The sequence below is a fragment of the Aspergillus japonicus genome (genome assembly GCF_003184785.1).
Source record: "Aspergillus japonicus CBS 114.51 unplaced genomic scaffold BO86scaffold_45, whole genome shotgun sequence".
Classification (NCBI taxonomy): domain Eukaryota; kingdom Fungi; phylum Ascomycota; class Eurotiomycetes; order Eurotiales; family Aspergillaceae; genus Aspergillus; species Aspergillus japonicus.
The window spans coordinates 91,471-106,623 of record NW_020291682.1 but is presented as its reverse complement, the minus strand read 5'-3'; the positions used below and the strand labels follow the sequence as shown (position 1 = coordinate 106,623).

Below are 15,153 nucleotides of genomic sequence, written 5' to 3'. Positions count from 1 at the left end.
AGTTAGTCGAGGACGGTAGTAGTCTAGGAGGACATAAAATCAGGTGAGAGCGATTGTGGATAGGCTGGAGGAGGGTGGAGGAATCGAGAGGAGGGGGCGGGCGGGTTCTATTGGCAGGTGCGGGCCCAAGTGGCAGGACGCAAGGACATTCGCGAAGGTTGAAAAGAAGCCAGAGGAGGAGGAGGAGGAGGAGGTGTTGTTCCAGTAGTAGTGGCAGTAGTGGTGGCAGTGGTGGCAGTGATGATGGTGATGGTGGTGATGGTGGTGGTGGTGGTGGTGGTGGTGGTGGTGTAGTTGGTAACTAGTGGTGGGTAACTTACAGTGTGTGTGTGTGTGTGGTGATAACTACTAAAAAAGTAGATTTCCAGTTTCGAAGGGCGACACCCGCTGCTTTTTGCCCACTCAGGGGGACTGGCGGACGCACACCCAATGACAGTCGCCCACGTCAAGGCACCGGCAGCTCTAGTGTCCTTCACAGGTGGCTAATGGGAATGGGGAGAGTGGAGGAAGATTCACATCCTGACCTGACCTGGACAATAACAGAGGAGTGTGTGTCTGAAGGGGGGAGAAGAGAAGAGAAGAGAAGGAGGAGGAGGAGGAGGAGGAGGAAAGGAAGAGAGGAAGAGAACAAGAAGGAAAGTACACACACACAGCATGGGAGAAGAAGAGCACAGAGAGAATGATAAGTGAGTTACTCCGGAGTACTCGTAGTTACAAGGAGGAAAAAGAAGAAGGAGAAAAGAAACAATACCATCGGTGACGCCATTTGGGTAAAATTACCAGCCGAGTGAGGGGAATCCTCTCTTACCGCCTGTCACAACCTGGACATGACTGTATGTACATGTACTGATCTTCCCCAGTCATCATGACTTCATCCGAGCCCCGTTCGGGGTTTCGGGGTTTCGTTGCCTTGGAATTATTCAGATCATTAAGATTACCGCATCAAGGTAGTCAAGATACTTGAAACAATCGTCTCCATTTCAAGGATAGACCAGATCTCACTCATCTTTTGAGTATACTCTACTAATGTGAGATCCTGACTGACTTGCTTCTTGCTTTCCGCCTGATTGGCCTACTTCCGGTATATACAGACACACCATTCGATTAAAAAACAGGAAGCAAGGAGGAGTTCTGGAGACCAGGAATGACTCCAGCAATAAGAATGATAAGAATGACAGCAGGAGTATCACACGATTAACCCGTAAATCCCCCTCCCCACACCTGTCACGAGGTCTCTTGCTCTCCCTCCGATCTTACTCCAAAGAAGCTTTCCAGAAGGACGCCAACACACAATACAGTTAACTTCCCCCCCCCAAAAAACAACTCTATACAATCCCATACACGCGCTTGGCAATGTAGAATGATGCGAAAGCAAACAGAATCAATCCTCCGGTAACTGTATCCATGCAATTAGTACCCTAGTTCACCGGAGATGCAACCCACCAACCGTGGAGATAAAGATCAAAAACAAAAAATAACTTACTAGACCAAAACCAGGTCAGGCTGTCCACATCCTGCCCCGGGACCTTGACGTTCATCCCCCACATACCACAGATGATGTTCAGCGGCAGGACGATCGTTCCCAGCACCGTCAGCTTCCCTAGCACATCGGCGGTCTGTTCTTGCCGTTCGTTCATCAGAACGTTGATCTGCGCCAGGTAGTTCGAATGCGCCCGTGACAGAAGCCTAAGTAACATCACCGCCCCATCAGTACATCACAGAACCGCTGTGACCAAGGATGTAGGGGGGGGGGAACCACTTACGTCTCATAGTAGGTCAGACTGCTAGTCATCGTCATAATATGATCCTGGATATCGCCCAGGTAGAGGCCGATTTCCGACTTGGGCGCCACCTCCCACTGCTCGTTACACCGTTTGGCAAACCCCTTGACCACGTCCGCCTTGTTGCTCAGCAGTCGATACATCCCCATGACCTTCTTGCGGCAGACCCCCACGCGCCGGAGCATCTCGCCGGGCGCCAACGAGGTGGCGACGCTGTCCTTCTCGTCGTCTTTGGTATTCGACACAAGCCCGCGCTCATCGGAATGCATCTGCATGATCTTCTCGTCGATCTCATCGACCTCATCCTCAATGGCCTGGATCAAGGGCCCGAACACATCGGTAATGTCATCAATCAGCGCATAGGAGATCCAATCCGAGCTCAGAATCAGGTAGTCCATCAATTGCCGGATGCGCCGCCGCACATTCGCTGGGTGAGGCGTCTGCGAAAAGTGGAAGGAGAGCACCCCCTCGCGGAAGACGACCACGTACATGTTGACGGGCTGGAGGTAGTTCTCGCTGTTTGGGTCTTGTTCAAAGGTCCGGTAGTTGACAAAGTAGTAGTTCCGGAACAGTTCCACCTTCTCGCGCGCCTCTTGCATCATGATATCTTCCGTGGTCAGCGCGTGGATGCCGAAGGCCTTGGCCAGTACCCGCATTTCGGTATCGGTCGGGGACAGCACATCGAGCCAGAAGGTTGGCCGGGGCCCGTAGCGCTTAGGTTTCGGCTGGCTCTGCTTCCGGGCGGGGGAGACGTCCGTTGACGTTCGAGCGTCCGAGACGGCCTCGCTGATCACCGACATTCGTGGATGTTGCTTGGGAGTGTGGTTGTTATGATTGTGATTATTGGTATCACCGCCGTGATTGGCGCTGTTGAAATATCCTGTCCGATTAGTGTCACTGTGTCCATTACCTGGCTGACTGCCTTGGCGGCTGCCATAGTTGTTGGCTGGAGCCTCTTCCCCGTGGTGGTCTTCCGCCTCGCTCTCATCTTCGTCAGATGAGACTTCCAGCTCGGGTGGATCGGGGATGAACAACTCGCGGAAACTACCACCCGGCTGTACCAACTCGGAAATAGTCTGCGCATGGATGGTGCTCTGGAACTCCTCGTTGAAGTAAGTAAACCGGTAGGGCGCTTCTTCCTCTTCCCGGCGCCAGAGTCGGTACTGAGGACGAAGACGACCTTCAACAAGCATCGGCTCGCTGATGGTCTTGGCACGCAGGGCCCCGGATCGCTCCTCCTTCTCCTGCCGACTCCATTCCTCCAAGACGGACAGCTCGGGCCATTCCCGGTGGCGCCGTCGTCGACGGTGGTCTTCCCGGGGCGCCCGCAGCTCGTCCTCGTCAGCGAGCTCCGATGCTGCTTCCGTTGGGAAGCAGACGTCTTCCTCCGCGGGCATGGTCTTCCGGCGCCGGAGGCCGTCATGAGGAGCCATGTGCGGCGACGGAGGGGAGGACCCCATGGACGGCTGGGGGCCCTTGGCCCCTCCAGCATCCACGTCAATGAGCACATCGTGTGAACGAGCCAGATTCTCCATCCGGTTGTCAATGGATTTGGCCAGCATGAAGTCGAACTCCGCCCCCGTCACCACCGCATCGTCATAGTTCATCTCCGGCCCCAGTTTGGGCGAGGTGGGCATGGACGGTGGATTATTGATATCGTAGTCGCGATCATGCTCCACGAGGCCAGGACTCGGGATCGCCCGGGGCGAGCATCGCGACGAGCCAGACTGACCCGAAGAACGCCGCTGACGGAAGGAGAAGGGACTGGACTTGGAATCCGTCCCATATCGGGGAACTGTAGGGCTATGGGCCGAGGATGGCGGGATCAATGGTGTTCGATCATTGACATCCTCTCCGTCGCTGTCCTCCCCTGCCCGATAGGACTTCCCCCTCGACGATAGACCGCGGGAACCGGTCTCACCAGCAAGTCGATAAGGAGTCGAGAGCGAACCCGGTCGAAAGGACTGCCCAAGGCGGCTGTCTCTCCGAGGCCGCATAGAAGGTTGATTACTGCACCGCAATGTCCAATGTCAGCGACCCCAGATCGTAGCGATAAAGTTGGAAACCCGCAGGAGGGTCGATCAGAACCCAACATACCGATGATCCAGCAAGGCCTCGCTCTCCAGGCTCGTGCTGCTGAGGTCCCGCCTCAGGTTGTAGAAGGGCAAGGGTACCTGCGTGTTGGTCTGCCCTGCTGCCATCATGCTCAGATCCTCAGGATCAGCGACCGACGATCCAGCCGCGCCAGGGTGGGAATCTTCTGCACCTAGGAAGGAATGCCGGCGATTGCGGCGTTTCCGATGACGGGGTTTTCGCCGCTTGGTAGACTTGGGCGTTCCTGCTCTGCTCGCTGTACCATCGTCCGCCTTCATGCCCGGCCGGGAAGTCTCCAGGTTGACAGAGGTACGAGGTGTTCCCGAATTGGCGTCCGCACCTCGGCCGTTGTGAACAGAGCGCTTGCTAGGGCTGGGGGCGGTCTGCCGGGGAGTTGACGGTGAAGGCTGCATGATGCTTGAGGGGGCTTTAGGGCCGCATGCACGAGGATCGGTCCAAAAGCGCAAGTGGCAGCGAAAATAAACAGGTCCGGATTTTCAAGACTGCAGCAGGAGGAAACACTGGAGGACCAATAGCTAGATCGATGAATCATCAATCGAGTAATCCAGTTCAGCGCACCGAGTCTATTTTGGGAAAGACAAAAAAGCCAAAAAAAAAATAATAATTATTAAAACAAGTCACAAAGCAAAAATACGAGCACAGAAAGAAACGGAAATGGACTAAGACGAGAGCGAGGGGAGATCTGTAAGAATGCAAGGTCGGATGTTCATGCAGGAGCCGGACGCCTTGTCGAGCTCAGCATAGCACAGGCAAAGACACTTCATCAGGGCCCGGGGCGACGAATGAGGAGCGATTGGCGAGTGACAGGCAATCTTGGGTGGAACATGGGGGTATGCGCAAGACAAGACTTGTCCAGAGAGGAAAAGCAGTGTTGAGACGGAAGAGAAGAGTCAGAGGTGTAGAGAGAGGAAGAGGGAGAAGGAGGAAGACAGCGAACGGCGATAAGGAGGAGGAGGAGGAGAAGGAGGGTCTGGCTGGTGGTCGGTGCTCGATGCATGACGGCAGTTAGACTCAGTCCAGTCCACTTCTGCTGCTCACCGCCTTCTTTCTTTGAAGGTTCAACTCATGACATCACGCGCCCACGGCACTGGCCGCGTCTGACTACATACAGTCCAGTCCAGTAGTCAATTGTTGAAGGAAGACCTGAAACATGAACAATTGCCTTTCATTATAGCATCATATACACAAAAAAATTATTACACCCTCCCTATCCATCCAGTATTTAACAGGGAAATGTCAAACAAATACAGAATCATAAACAACACACAGATATCCAAGTAAGGCCGTGATAGATCGTCAGCTCTAGAAGCGATTGCAGACATCATCATTAACATCATCAATTTTGCAGATGCTGGGGATGGACAGTTTCCCATGCATCAAAAATTATTCATTACCGTTTTTGTGACGAAACCAACCCAGCCAGTTTCCCCCCCTGGTCCAGGACGCCTTCAGTGCAAGCCCACTGAGAAGTAAGAATTTCAGGAAAGAAGAAAAACAGCGAAAAAAAAAAGAAGAAATAGAATCCAAGGGACAGAGGTAACTGGGAGCCGGGGCGCAACTCTATACACCGTCAGATCCACCATGAATCTTGAGCTCTTCATGATTCAAGTGTGACGCCTCAAATCACGTTGCTCAGGTCCATAGTAGATGACGGGGCCGCGCTGTGCACTGATCGGGTGGCATCGAGCGACATGCGATCACCACTAAGCATTTTGGACACCCTCTTATCCTTGTTTGGTCGTGCAATGAGCACTTGGGCCGGACAGACGACCACTTCATCGTCCCCGTCACCCGCATCATTACCCTTCTTCACCACCAAGGGGAATAGAACAATACGAACCACAGCTTGCTGAGACTCCAGCTCCTCATTCGACGTGGTCTCGCCACTGCGCTCGTTCATCAGCGAGGCGTTGAAGTAGACCTGGCGGGAGAGATCGCCATTCGTGTCGTATTCCGGCTGCAGTGGAGGCAACATGATATACTCTGCCAGTTGCGTACGCATCTCAATCGACAGATGGACAGCGACTCGCAACACCTTGCGCAAAGAATCCAGCAGCTGGGCTTCAACATTGCTAGGCGGCGGAAGAAGACGGGACAGCGTGTCGAAGATCTCGAGAGCCACCGCTTCAGTATCCGTCTCCCGCTGCTTCGAGAATATTGGTCGTCGTGCAAGCAGGGTCAAGGTGGTGGCTCGCCACCGGTGAATCGAACTCCGCGTCCCCACTTCGGATAGCTGCTTCTCCAGTGATTTGAGCTTCTGTCGCTGATCCCGATCCATGCCGAAAAGATACCGAGTGAAGATGTATTCCCACACCATGGTCATCACGACCGACATAAACACATCGCGACGTCGGACACGGTCGGCAAGGTAGAGGTCGACCTCGGAGCCATCCAAAATGGCATTTTCGAACCGGTCGGCGATCTTCTCGTCTTGCAGATCGCTTAGCTTGCGGCAGCGACGATGATCGGAATGCTTAGAGAAGCGCAGGACCCACTGCTGCACATGCCCGCAGAGCTTCTGGCACGCAGCATCGAAGTAGTCCTCGTCACGAAAGACGAGCACCTCGTCCCGCATGTTCTCCGCGATCTGTTGTTGGAGCTGTTTGACCCTGTCGCGGGTCGTCTCCAATTCCTCTCGCAATCGTCGGAGCTCGTGATCCTTCTGAGACACGGCGTCGTCAATCTCCTGACGAATTTTGGTCTGCATTTCGGTAGAGAGTTGCTGGTTTGCAGTACGCAGTTCCTCGATTTTGCGATCGTAGGCGCCCTGCATAGCTTGAACTTCGGAGGCATGGGCGGCGGTCAAACCCGAGTTCGTGGTCGACAAAGCTTCATTTTCTCCAGTCAGTCGGGAGACTTCTTTCTGCAGCCATTCGACTGAGCTCTTGAGTTGTTCGACCTCTGCTGACCGGTCGCGCAGGTCAGCGTCACTCCTGTTGAGGGCATGGTCGCTCTTCCGACGAGCTACACTCGCATTGCGCAATTTATCTTCGGCAGCCTCGCGAGCAGCAACGAGTAGGCGATTTTCGGAGATTAGTGAATCGAGGCGGGATTCAAGTTCTTGAAGGTGTTGCATGCTGCGACGATGGCGGATGCTGGGCGGTCGGCTCGGCGACCGCGGCGAACTGGGTGTTTCTCCCCACCCCTCCTGGGACCACCACAACCATGGTTAGTTATTGTTATTGTTATTGTTTTCTTCTTTCTATCGGCAAAAGTAAAAAAAATATCAACAAAAAATCAACTCACATAAACATCAGTCATGTTTCGGAGGGGCCGTTTGCCCTTGTCGGTGACGGGGTCATAGGAAGAAGAAGAAGCGATGCGCTCGATGTTCAGGTCAGAAGCAGAAGCAGCAGCAGAAGCGGAGGAAGGCGAAGGAGGCTGGCCCGCCTCCGCCTCCGCCTCCAGCGCTTGACTGACCGCCCGCAAATCACCGCCGCTCATACTGCGAGGAGTTCGTCGTAACGCGCGGTTACTCCTCGATGGTCGCAGGATTGGTTTTTCCTGTTCAGGCGTCTTCATCATTTTTCCGGATGCGAAATCGTTCTGGAGCCCCCGCCAGCTGTCCGGTTGGCGCTTTTGAACTTCCTCCACTTCATCATCGTCGTCGCTCCTTCTGGATGTTGGCCAGGCCTGGCGCGCTAAAGCATTGTCCGTGAACTTCCTGCTTGGCGGAGGAGTTTGAGGAGTGGGAGACAGCACATGCTCCGGTTTCATCTCCAGATGGGGCGTGCCACGACCAGGGCTGGTGGGTCTCTTCGATCGATCCCCGAGCTCGTGTTCCTTGATGGTATGCAGTGGCGTCCGTGGAGGCGAGACCGAGCCTCGACCCGCGCCTGGCGGTGAAGGCGTTCTTCCTGATGCACTTGACTGTTCGTCTAGAGACCATGAATGATGACGAGGGGTTGTGCTTTGCCCGTGTCGTCCATGAATCGAAGGCCTGCGTCGAAGCTCACACGTAGATTCTGGTTGCGATGGTGACGGCAGTCCAATTTCCACGTCAATTGGGGACGAGGATCGAACCAGCACCGATGAACGTTCATGTAGGGGTGACGGTGCGTATAGAGGGATCTGATGCTGGATGGTTGTGTCGGCGTGTGTTGCAGCATTTTGACCCTTCTCCTCTGTCCCCTCCCATTGAATCTCGATCGATCGGGATGCTTCGTGTGGCCCGTCCGAAAGCACGGAGACATTGTAAGCAGGGCCAACCTCAACGTCAATGACAGGACTTTCCGTTTCATCCACTTGCTCAGTCTGCTGTTCTGTCGTAGTCATGTTGTCATCCAGCTTCATCTTAGGCGTAGGGTCTCCGTTGCCTGAGCTTTCTTCGGTTGCGATGGGGGCTTCCAAGACCTTGTCGCTGTCGCGAATCGCTTCCTTGCCAATGGTCTCTTCCTCAGCCCCATCTTTTGCTGACCCGAAATCTGGAATCGAAGCCGGTCGACGGAAAAAGCCGCGCTCTAGCTCCGGAAAGATACTTGCTACCAGGCTTGGTTTGTTGGATTCAGCCTCGGATCCTTTGGCACGACCACCTTCCACTTCGTGGTCCACGTCTTCAAGCTGGCCTTTTCGAGTCTCTTTTCCTTCAGTAGGGGAGGCGTCAATTGCAAGGGGAGCTGTGTCAAGTCGGAATTTGCCTTCTTGGATATCTTGTCTTTGTGATAGGCTAAAACCTCTTGCTCTGCTATATCTGCCTTGCAAGTTCGATCGTCTCGTGATACCTTCGGGGATAGCAGTCTCGTCGAATTCGGCAATGCCTGGCTCAAAGGGAATAGCGCGGGCTTCTGGGGACGAATCTGGGGTTCGCTCTGTGGTATCGATCTGTGCTTTCCCCCAGTCTATCAAGGGCCAGCCATTGTCATCCTCTGCGGGCTGCTCGGACGTAGGGTCTGTTTCCTGAGGCTTACCTTCAGAGGGATTGATGGATACCCTTTCGTCATGTACGATGCTGGTTGCTGGCAAGACAGGAGATATTTCTGCTTGACTGGTTTCTATCTCGCGCTGCACTTGCTGCACTTGCCGCGTTGTTTGAGTAGCTTCCTTTTCAGCTTTCTGTTTGGCCCTTCGTTTCTCCTTCTTAGACACCTTCCGATTCAATGGCACTGGAGTATCCTGTTCGTTCCAAGAGCCTTCTGCCATATCATTGTTCATCTCATCGTTCTTGATCAGGGAAGTTTCCGGAAGCAATTCCGAAAGAGCTTTGGGGTCCTCATTCGATCTGGACCCTGAAGTTTGACTGTCTTCAACTTCTTGATCCTCATCGAAGCTTACTTGCTCCGCGGATGGGTACGTATCATTGCGTGTTATGAGCTCGTCGGCATGTGAATGGTCCAGCGGCGAGGATTCAGAACCATGGTCTTCATGTGCTGGCAGAGGCTCTATAGCCTCTTGTGAAGTTGTCGTCCCTTCCGGGGCAGCATGATGACTTGTATTCTGCAACAGGGCGCTTTTGGAAACGCTTTTGTCGAGCTCATTTTCGCCAAGTACTGGTTCTTCCGGAGCTGCTTCTTCCGATGCTGCGTCTTCCGCAAGGACCGGCTTAACTGATTCCTTTTGGTCTCTCTCGGTTGCCCTTTTCGCCTTTTTCTTTTTCCTCGCTGATTCCTTGCGGCTCAAAGACTTCCCATGATGTATCTCTTCAGCAGTCTCTTCGCGAGGAACTTCTACCATCGCCTCTGTGGAGTTCCCCTCCGTAATCAGGGTTCCTTCCGTTGGCTCCCGATTCATCACGCCTTGTGCCAATGATGACGCCTGTGGCTCCGGGATTTGTGGCATTGGCTTTTGCTCAGAATCGGCTTCACAACTAGTAGTTGCTTCCATCATCGAACGGAGATCCTCGCTCTGTTCTATCGGGCCTGAGTCCTCCTGCGCATCGCTCGACTCGGCCTTCAATTCGGGAACTTCATCAGGATCATCAACGTTTTCGGCTACAATTTGGGAGGTGTCTGCTGGCTTAGGAAGATCATTCAGCTCCTTTTCAGCCTCGACCGACGTTTCAACTGGCTCCGGGAGCCTCGTCTTGTCTTCATTCAACAGTGACGCTTTTTTGCTTTCCTTATTGTTTTTCTTTTTCTTGGAAGGAGACCCCTCAGTTGTTTTCGGCTCTTGGCTTGCATCGAGTGCCATATCCGGGATTGGGACCGAGTTCCCCTGGGACGCGGGGTCCGAAGAAACATCCTCTGGCTCTGATAAATCCTTATTCGCAGAGACTGAAGCCAGAGCCTCTGGACCCACATCCTCCAGGGCTGAGCCCGCAATGTCGGTCCTTGCTTCTTCGACTTCTGCAACAGGTGCTTCCGAGAGAACAAGTTCTGGCAACACAGCTTCCGGCGATTCAATCTGTGGTGCTGTGACGCTTGAACTTTCCGGTTCAGCCGGAACAACTTCAGAGACAGTCTCAGGAATTGCCCCTTGGTGAGAAACAGCCTCAGCAACAGGCTCCTCGGAAGGAACCTGCTCAGGAACAACAGCTTCAGAAAAAGATTCCTCTGGGGCATTCTCGTAAGGGACCTCCTCTGGAACAACCTCCTCTGGAACAAGTTCAGAATTCCCAACCTCAGGCTCAACCTCCTCATCAAGAGCCATGTCCCTAGAAATGACAATCTCAGAAGCAACAGGTTCAGGCATAACAACTTTTGGCGCAACCTCGCGAGAAGCATCGTCGAGAACAACAACATTAGGAGCAGCCTCTGATTCTGGAAGCTCCAGCCCCACGTCTTCTGGTGCAACAGGTTGTGATACATGGTCCTCCCAGTCGCCAGCCTTCGCAACATCATCTTCCTTAACAACATTCTCAGGGACTGCAGAATTCGATTCACGGTCGCCAGCTTGAATATCATCCTCAAGAGGGGCCACAGGTGGGATATCTCTTGCGTTCTCGAGCCCTTCATCAGGATGGACATTCGTTTGAGTGTCGGCGATGTCCGCTTCAGGTTGTTCGTCCAAACTTGAATCAACTTGTCCCAATGTGTCCGACTCTAGCTTCACCTCCGTGGCAGGGGCTAGTGTTGCGGCAGGACTTGCATCTTCAGCTACAGTTTTAGCACCAGACTCCTGTTCCTCTTGATGATGACTGCTGGCTGCTGTCTCTGCTTGGCGTTTGTCCTTTTTCTTGTCCTTCTTGCTCTTTTTCTGCTTGGGCTTCTCTCCGAGAATATTCGCATCAGGCAGGGAGTTGTCTTTGCTTAATTCCATCCCCGGGGCAGTTTCGAGTGGGTGAACGGCCGGCCCCTCGTCCGCTGCCGGGGGACTGGCACCGTACTCCGTCTCCGTCTCGGCAGGCAAAGACTGCTCCTGGGATTCAGTGTGTTCATCGCCTTCAAAATCTCTCCTGTCGACCGATGCAATACTCGTATCCTCCACGTTATCTTGACCTGGGACCTCGGTGACACATCCCGTGGCCTGCTGCTCGCCAAATTCATTCTCTTCTTGCGGTACCACCGCTTCAAACTCGCTCTCCTTCCCTGCAGTTCCAGGTCGCAGCGTAGCCAAATCTTCATCCACCGCCCCCATTTGCGCCGAGTCTTGGACTGCGGATGACTCAGTTTCCTCTGGAGCCTCTCCGCTCGGAATAGTGTCCCGCAGTGCTTCAACGGAGTTTACAGAGGCTGGTGCAGGCGCGGATTCGAGGTTCTCAGGTTCGACTTGGGGAGGACAAGCTGGCGAAGATGCTTGCTGTTGCTCTACCTGCGGAACCATGTCATCAGTCCAAGTCAGATCTTTATCGTTTCCGCCGTGCAATTCGGTGCCGTGGGACTGAATATCTTTACCGTCATCTTCGGCAGGTATGATTGCCGCCTCCTGCGATGTTTCCGCGGTCTCGGTCTCAGTCACCAACTGAGTATCGCTTGGGTCTTGAGGTTCTTCGGCGTGGATCTCTGCGCCTTCCGATAAGGGTAGAGATTCATTGTAAGAAGCGTTATTCGCGTCTTGGAGTTTTGATAACCGCTTCCTCCCCTTCTTTGCCTTCTTCCTTGCCTTCGCCGACATTGAAGCGGCTCCTTCATCGGCTTGCTCGGCCTGCTCGATCTGCTCGATCTGCTCGGCTTGCTGCATTGCGTCCTCAGCACGATCTGTCTCAGGAGCCGTAATCTTTGCGGCTGTATCTGGCTCGTTCGAAGAATCTGGCTCAGCAGGAGTTGGCGGTGCCGTTGCAGCGTTGTCAACTGCGGACTCTGGAGCCGAAGCGGTTGTCTCTTCAGCGAGAGCTAATGACTTGCGCTTTCTCTTTTTCTCCTTTTTCTTATCCTTCTTGGACATGGCAGGACCGACTTGCGGCTCGGTAGTCTCAGTGAGGTTCTGGTGCTCTGGGGCATTGGACAAAGAAAGTTCAGACGCATCCTTTGCTTCTAGACTCTCAGCCACGGTGGTTTCCGGTAGGGTCGGGGTGTCATGCGCTGTTTCCGAATTTGCCAAACTTTCTCCCGCTTCTTCAGCGCTGCCAGAAAAGATGCCAGCTGATTCCAGAACTTGAGATTCTTGAGTGGATGTTTCTGCTGCCTGAGAATCATTGTCCATTCCTGGAGCTGTCGGTTCTTTTTCTATGTTCTCCAAAGGCGAATCGACATTTTCCTTCTCTAATCGAGTATCGGATTCCGGATAAGCCTCATCAGCGACATCGGGTTTGCTTTCCGACGGTGCAGTTTTATCGATCAAGCTCGGGAGCTCTTCGTCGCCAGCAATAAACTCATTGCTTTTGTTCTGCCCAGATTCTTCGGTAGGAGGTGACTCAATTGCTTTGCTCGGCTCAGCTGAAGTGTCATCTTCAGGCGTTTGCGTGATATTACGGTGTAATTCCTCGCCAGACTCCGCAACAGGCTCACTCAGGTCTGTTGACTGCTCATCTGCAAAGGACACGGATTTGCGCTTCTTCTTATCCTTCTTGGCCTTTTTCTTGGATTTTGCGGTCTGGGGCTCCGGCGTTGGTTCCGCAGCTTGGTTTTCGGTCTCTGCGGGCTCTGACACGAGCTCTGACACGAGCTCTGACACGGGTTCTTCCAACTTCTCTGCCGAGGGCTCTTCCGACAATTGATGCTTGGGCTCGTCCTGAGGACCTTGCATGGCTTCGCCTGGGAGCACATCCTCAACATCTTGAGTTTGTTCAGTCACTTCATCAGAAGTAACATCGGCAGCTGCCGTGACCTCTGCATCATAAGCAGAGGGAACGGCTTCGATGTCTGCTGCAGAAGATGTTTCGACAGGCTCCTTCGATTCTTCTGTTGGGACAGCTTCCGGTGTCTCATCTGAGGACATTGATTTATTCTTCTTCTTTTTCTTCTTGTCCTTCTTCGACTTGACTGAAGACGAGGTTTGAGGCACATCTCCAACTGATTCCTCTCGCGAATCAGCTATGACATCGTGCTGAGACCCGTTTTCCTCGGCGGGATCGTTGCCAGCCAAGCCTGCCTGAGCATCTGTTTCAGAGATACCCGTACTTTCAGAAATATCATGCGTTGGTGTATTGGCATGTGCAGGAGTCACTTCTGTGCCTGCTACTATTCCATCATCCTTTGCCTGGTCTGCAGCAAGCTCGGATTTTGGCTCTTCGTGGTGGGCTGCAGGATCCGAGGCGGGAGAGGTGACGGCCTCAGGCTGCTCTTGCGGTTGTTCGGCGGAGTCTAGATTCTGTTGTTCAAGGTCTATGCGTGTATCAGGGAGACCCTCCAAATCTTCGACACTGGGCTCTAAAGTATCCAGTGCACCAGGTGTCTTGTTCTCATTGCTGACATCTCCCTTGTCGGCACGAGAATCTTCTTGCTCCTCCGTTGAAAGGGCTTCGGCAGTTGCCAAGATTTCTGGAGAGGGCTTCATATCAACATCAGGAGAAACTTCACCTCTGGCTTGCTCGTCGGCCGGTTCGGTAAGAGTCTGAGGCTCGGCTGATGTGTCTTTGCTCAAGTCTCTGGCTTCAGGCATCGCTTCAGAATCTCCAGCCATTGTTACCTCCTTCGCTGCTGCGGCTGTTGCCTCATCTGTGGCGACATCTTGAGGATATTCTTTGGCAGACTCCTGTTCTCCATTCTTGTCAACCAAAGTGATTTCCAACTTTGCAGGATCTAGAGGGGTTAGATTTCCTTCAATAGCTGGAAATCCCGTATCCCGCGGGCTCTCGGAGGCCTTGGGTGTTCCAGGCTGAGACAGGGAAATGTCATCCAATGACTTGGCCTTCTGCTTCTGTAGCTTCTTCTTTTCTTTCTTGGCTTTCTTCTTTTGCGCGGCAGTCATCGGAGGCTCTTCGGGTGCTTGGTCTTCCTGACGCTCGGCCACTGTGTTCGATTCCTCGCTCACAACCTGCTCTTCTTGCTTGCTGTGTAGAATTGTCGCGGTAAGGTCATCCTCCGTACGAGCTGAAATATCCTTGAGATTTGTGGAAGTTTCTTCGACCTGAGAATAAACCTCTCCTTCCAACACAGGCATGGTCTCTGGAGTCTCGACAGGCCCCTCCGTCACAGTCGGGACCTCTTCGGTAAAGGCAGGCTCTTCGGTGGAAGCGGGGCCGCTTTCATTCGATGCAAAAACAACCTCGGAGGATTCAACGGAAGCTTCCGTAACAGCTGGAGCACCTTCCGTAGATGGAGGAGCATCCTTGTCGGCCTGGTCGGAAATATGTGTTGCGTCATCATTGGCTTCAACACCCTTCTCCACCGGACGATTCGTTGAGTCAAGCTCTGTGTCCGGGATGATGGCGTCCGATGTCACGTTATCGGGCGGACTCTCCAGGTTCTTTGAGTGCAAGTCCTGGCCTTCTACAAGTGAAACTTCACCGCTTGTTTGGTGCGGGGGTTCGGTAGCAAAGCTCGCATCGGCAGCCTGTGCGGGATCGATTTCAGGCACGGATTCAGGTTCAGGCTCGGGCTCAGGCTCGGGCTGAAAGTCGGTCAAAACTGTAGACTTCCGGTTTTTCTTTTTCTTCTTGCCCTTCCCTTTCTTCTTCGATTGATCTTCCTCGGTCACGTCACTACTTGCATCCAACTTCGTTTCGCTGAAGTTGTCTGTTTGACGCTCGGCCGAACTACCAGTCACAGCCTCTGGTGCACTTTCTTGGTCCTCTTGCTTTTCAGCAACTTCCACCTTAGCGCCCTCAGGGGGATCTTGCCCAGATGGCTCAGCATTCGATAGATCTTCGCCGGTCGCATCTAGCTCTCCAGTATCTTCAGGTCTAGCTTCCGTGTTTGACTCAGCTTCATCCTCGAGCACTGGTTGACTCAAGGGTTCTGACTGGGATTCATCGGCGTTGGGTTTTTCTGCTGTTGCCTCT

General features: G+C 53.5%; 2 protein-coding genes across 2 annotated transcripts; both read right to left on the bottom strand.

Annotated features, from left to right (window-relative positions):
- Positions 1 to 1,325: 1,325 nt before the first annotated feature.
- BO86DRAFT_401800 (cora-domain-containing protein) lies at positions 1,326 to 4,288 on the bottom strand (the record flags this gene model as incomplete). Its single annotated transcript, XM_025673801.1, has 4 exons — positions 1,326 to 1,396; positions 1,484 to 1,686; positions 1,764 to 3,791; positions 3,879 to 4,288. 4 exons carry the CDS (start codon positions 4,286 to 4,288, stop codon positions 1,326 to 1,328), a joined length of 2,712 nt encoding a protein of 903 aa, XP_025525337.1.
- Positions 4,289 to 5,056: 768 nt separating this feature from the next.
- BO86DRAFT_391000 (uncharacterized protein) lies at positions 5,057 to 9,710 on the bottom strand. Its single transcript, XM_025672508.1, has 2 exons — positions 7,143 to 9,710; positions 5,057 to 7,044 (listed from the first exon to the last, which is right to left on the bottom strand). The coding sequence occupies exons 1-2, from the start codon at positions 9,669 to 9,671 to the stop codon at positions 5,515 to 5,517; spliced, it is 4,059 nt and encodes a 1,352-aa protein (XP_025525336.1). The 5' UTR covers positions 9,672 to 9,710; the 3' UTR covers positions 5,057 to 5,514.
- Between the last annotated feature and the right edge of the window lie 5,443 nt (positions 9,711 to 15,153).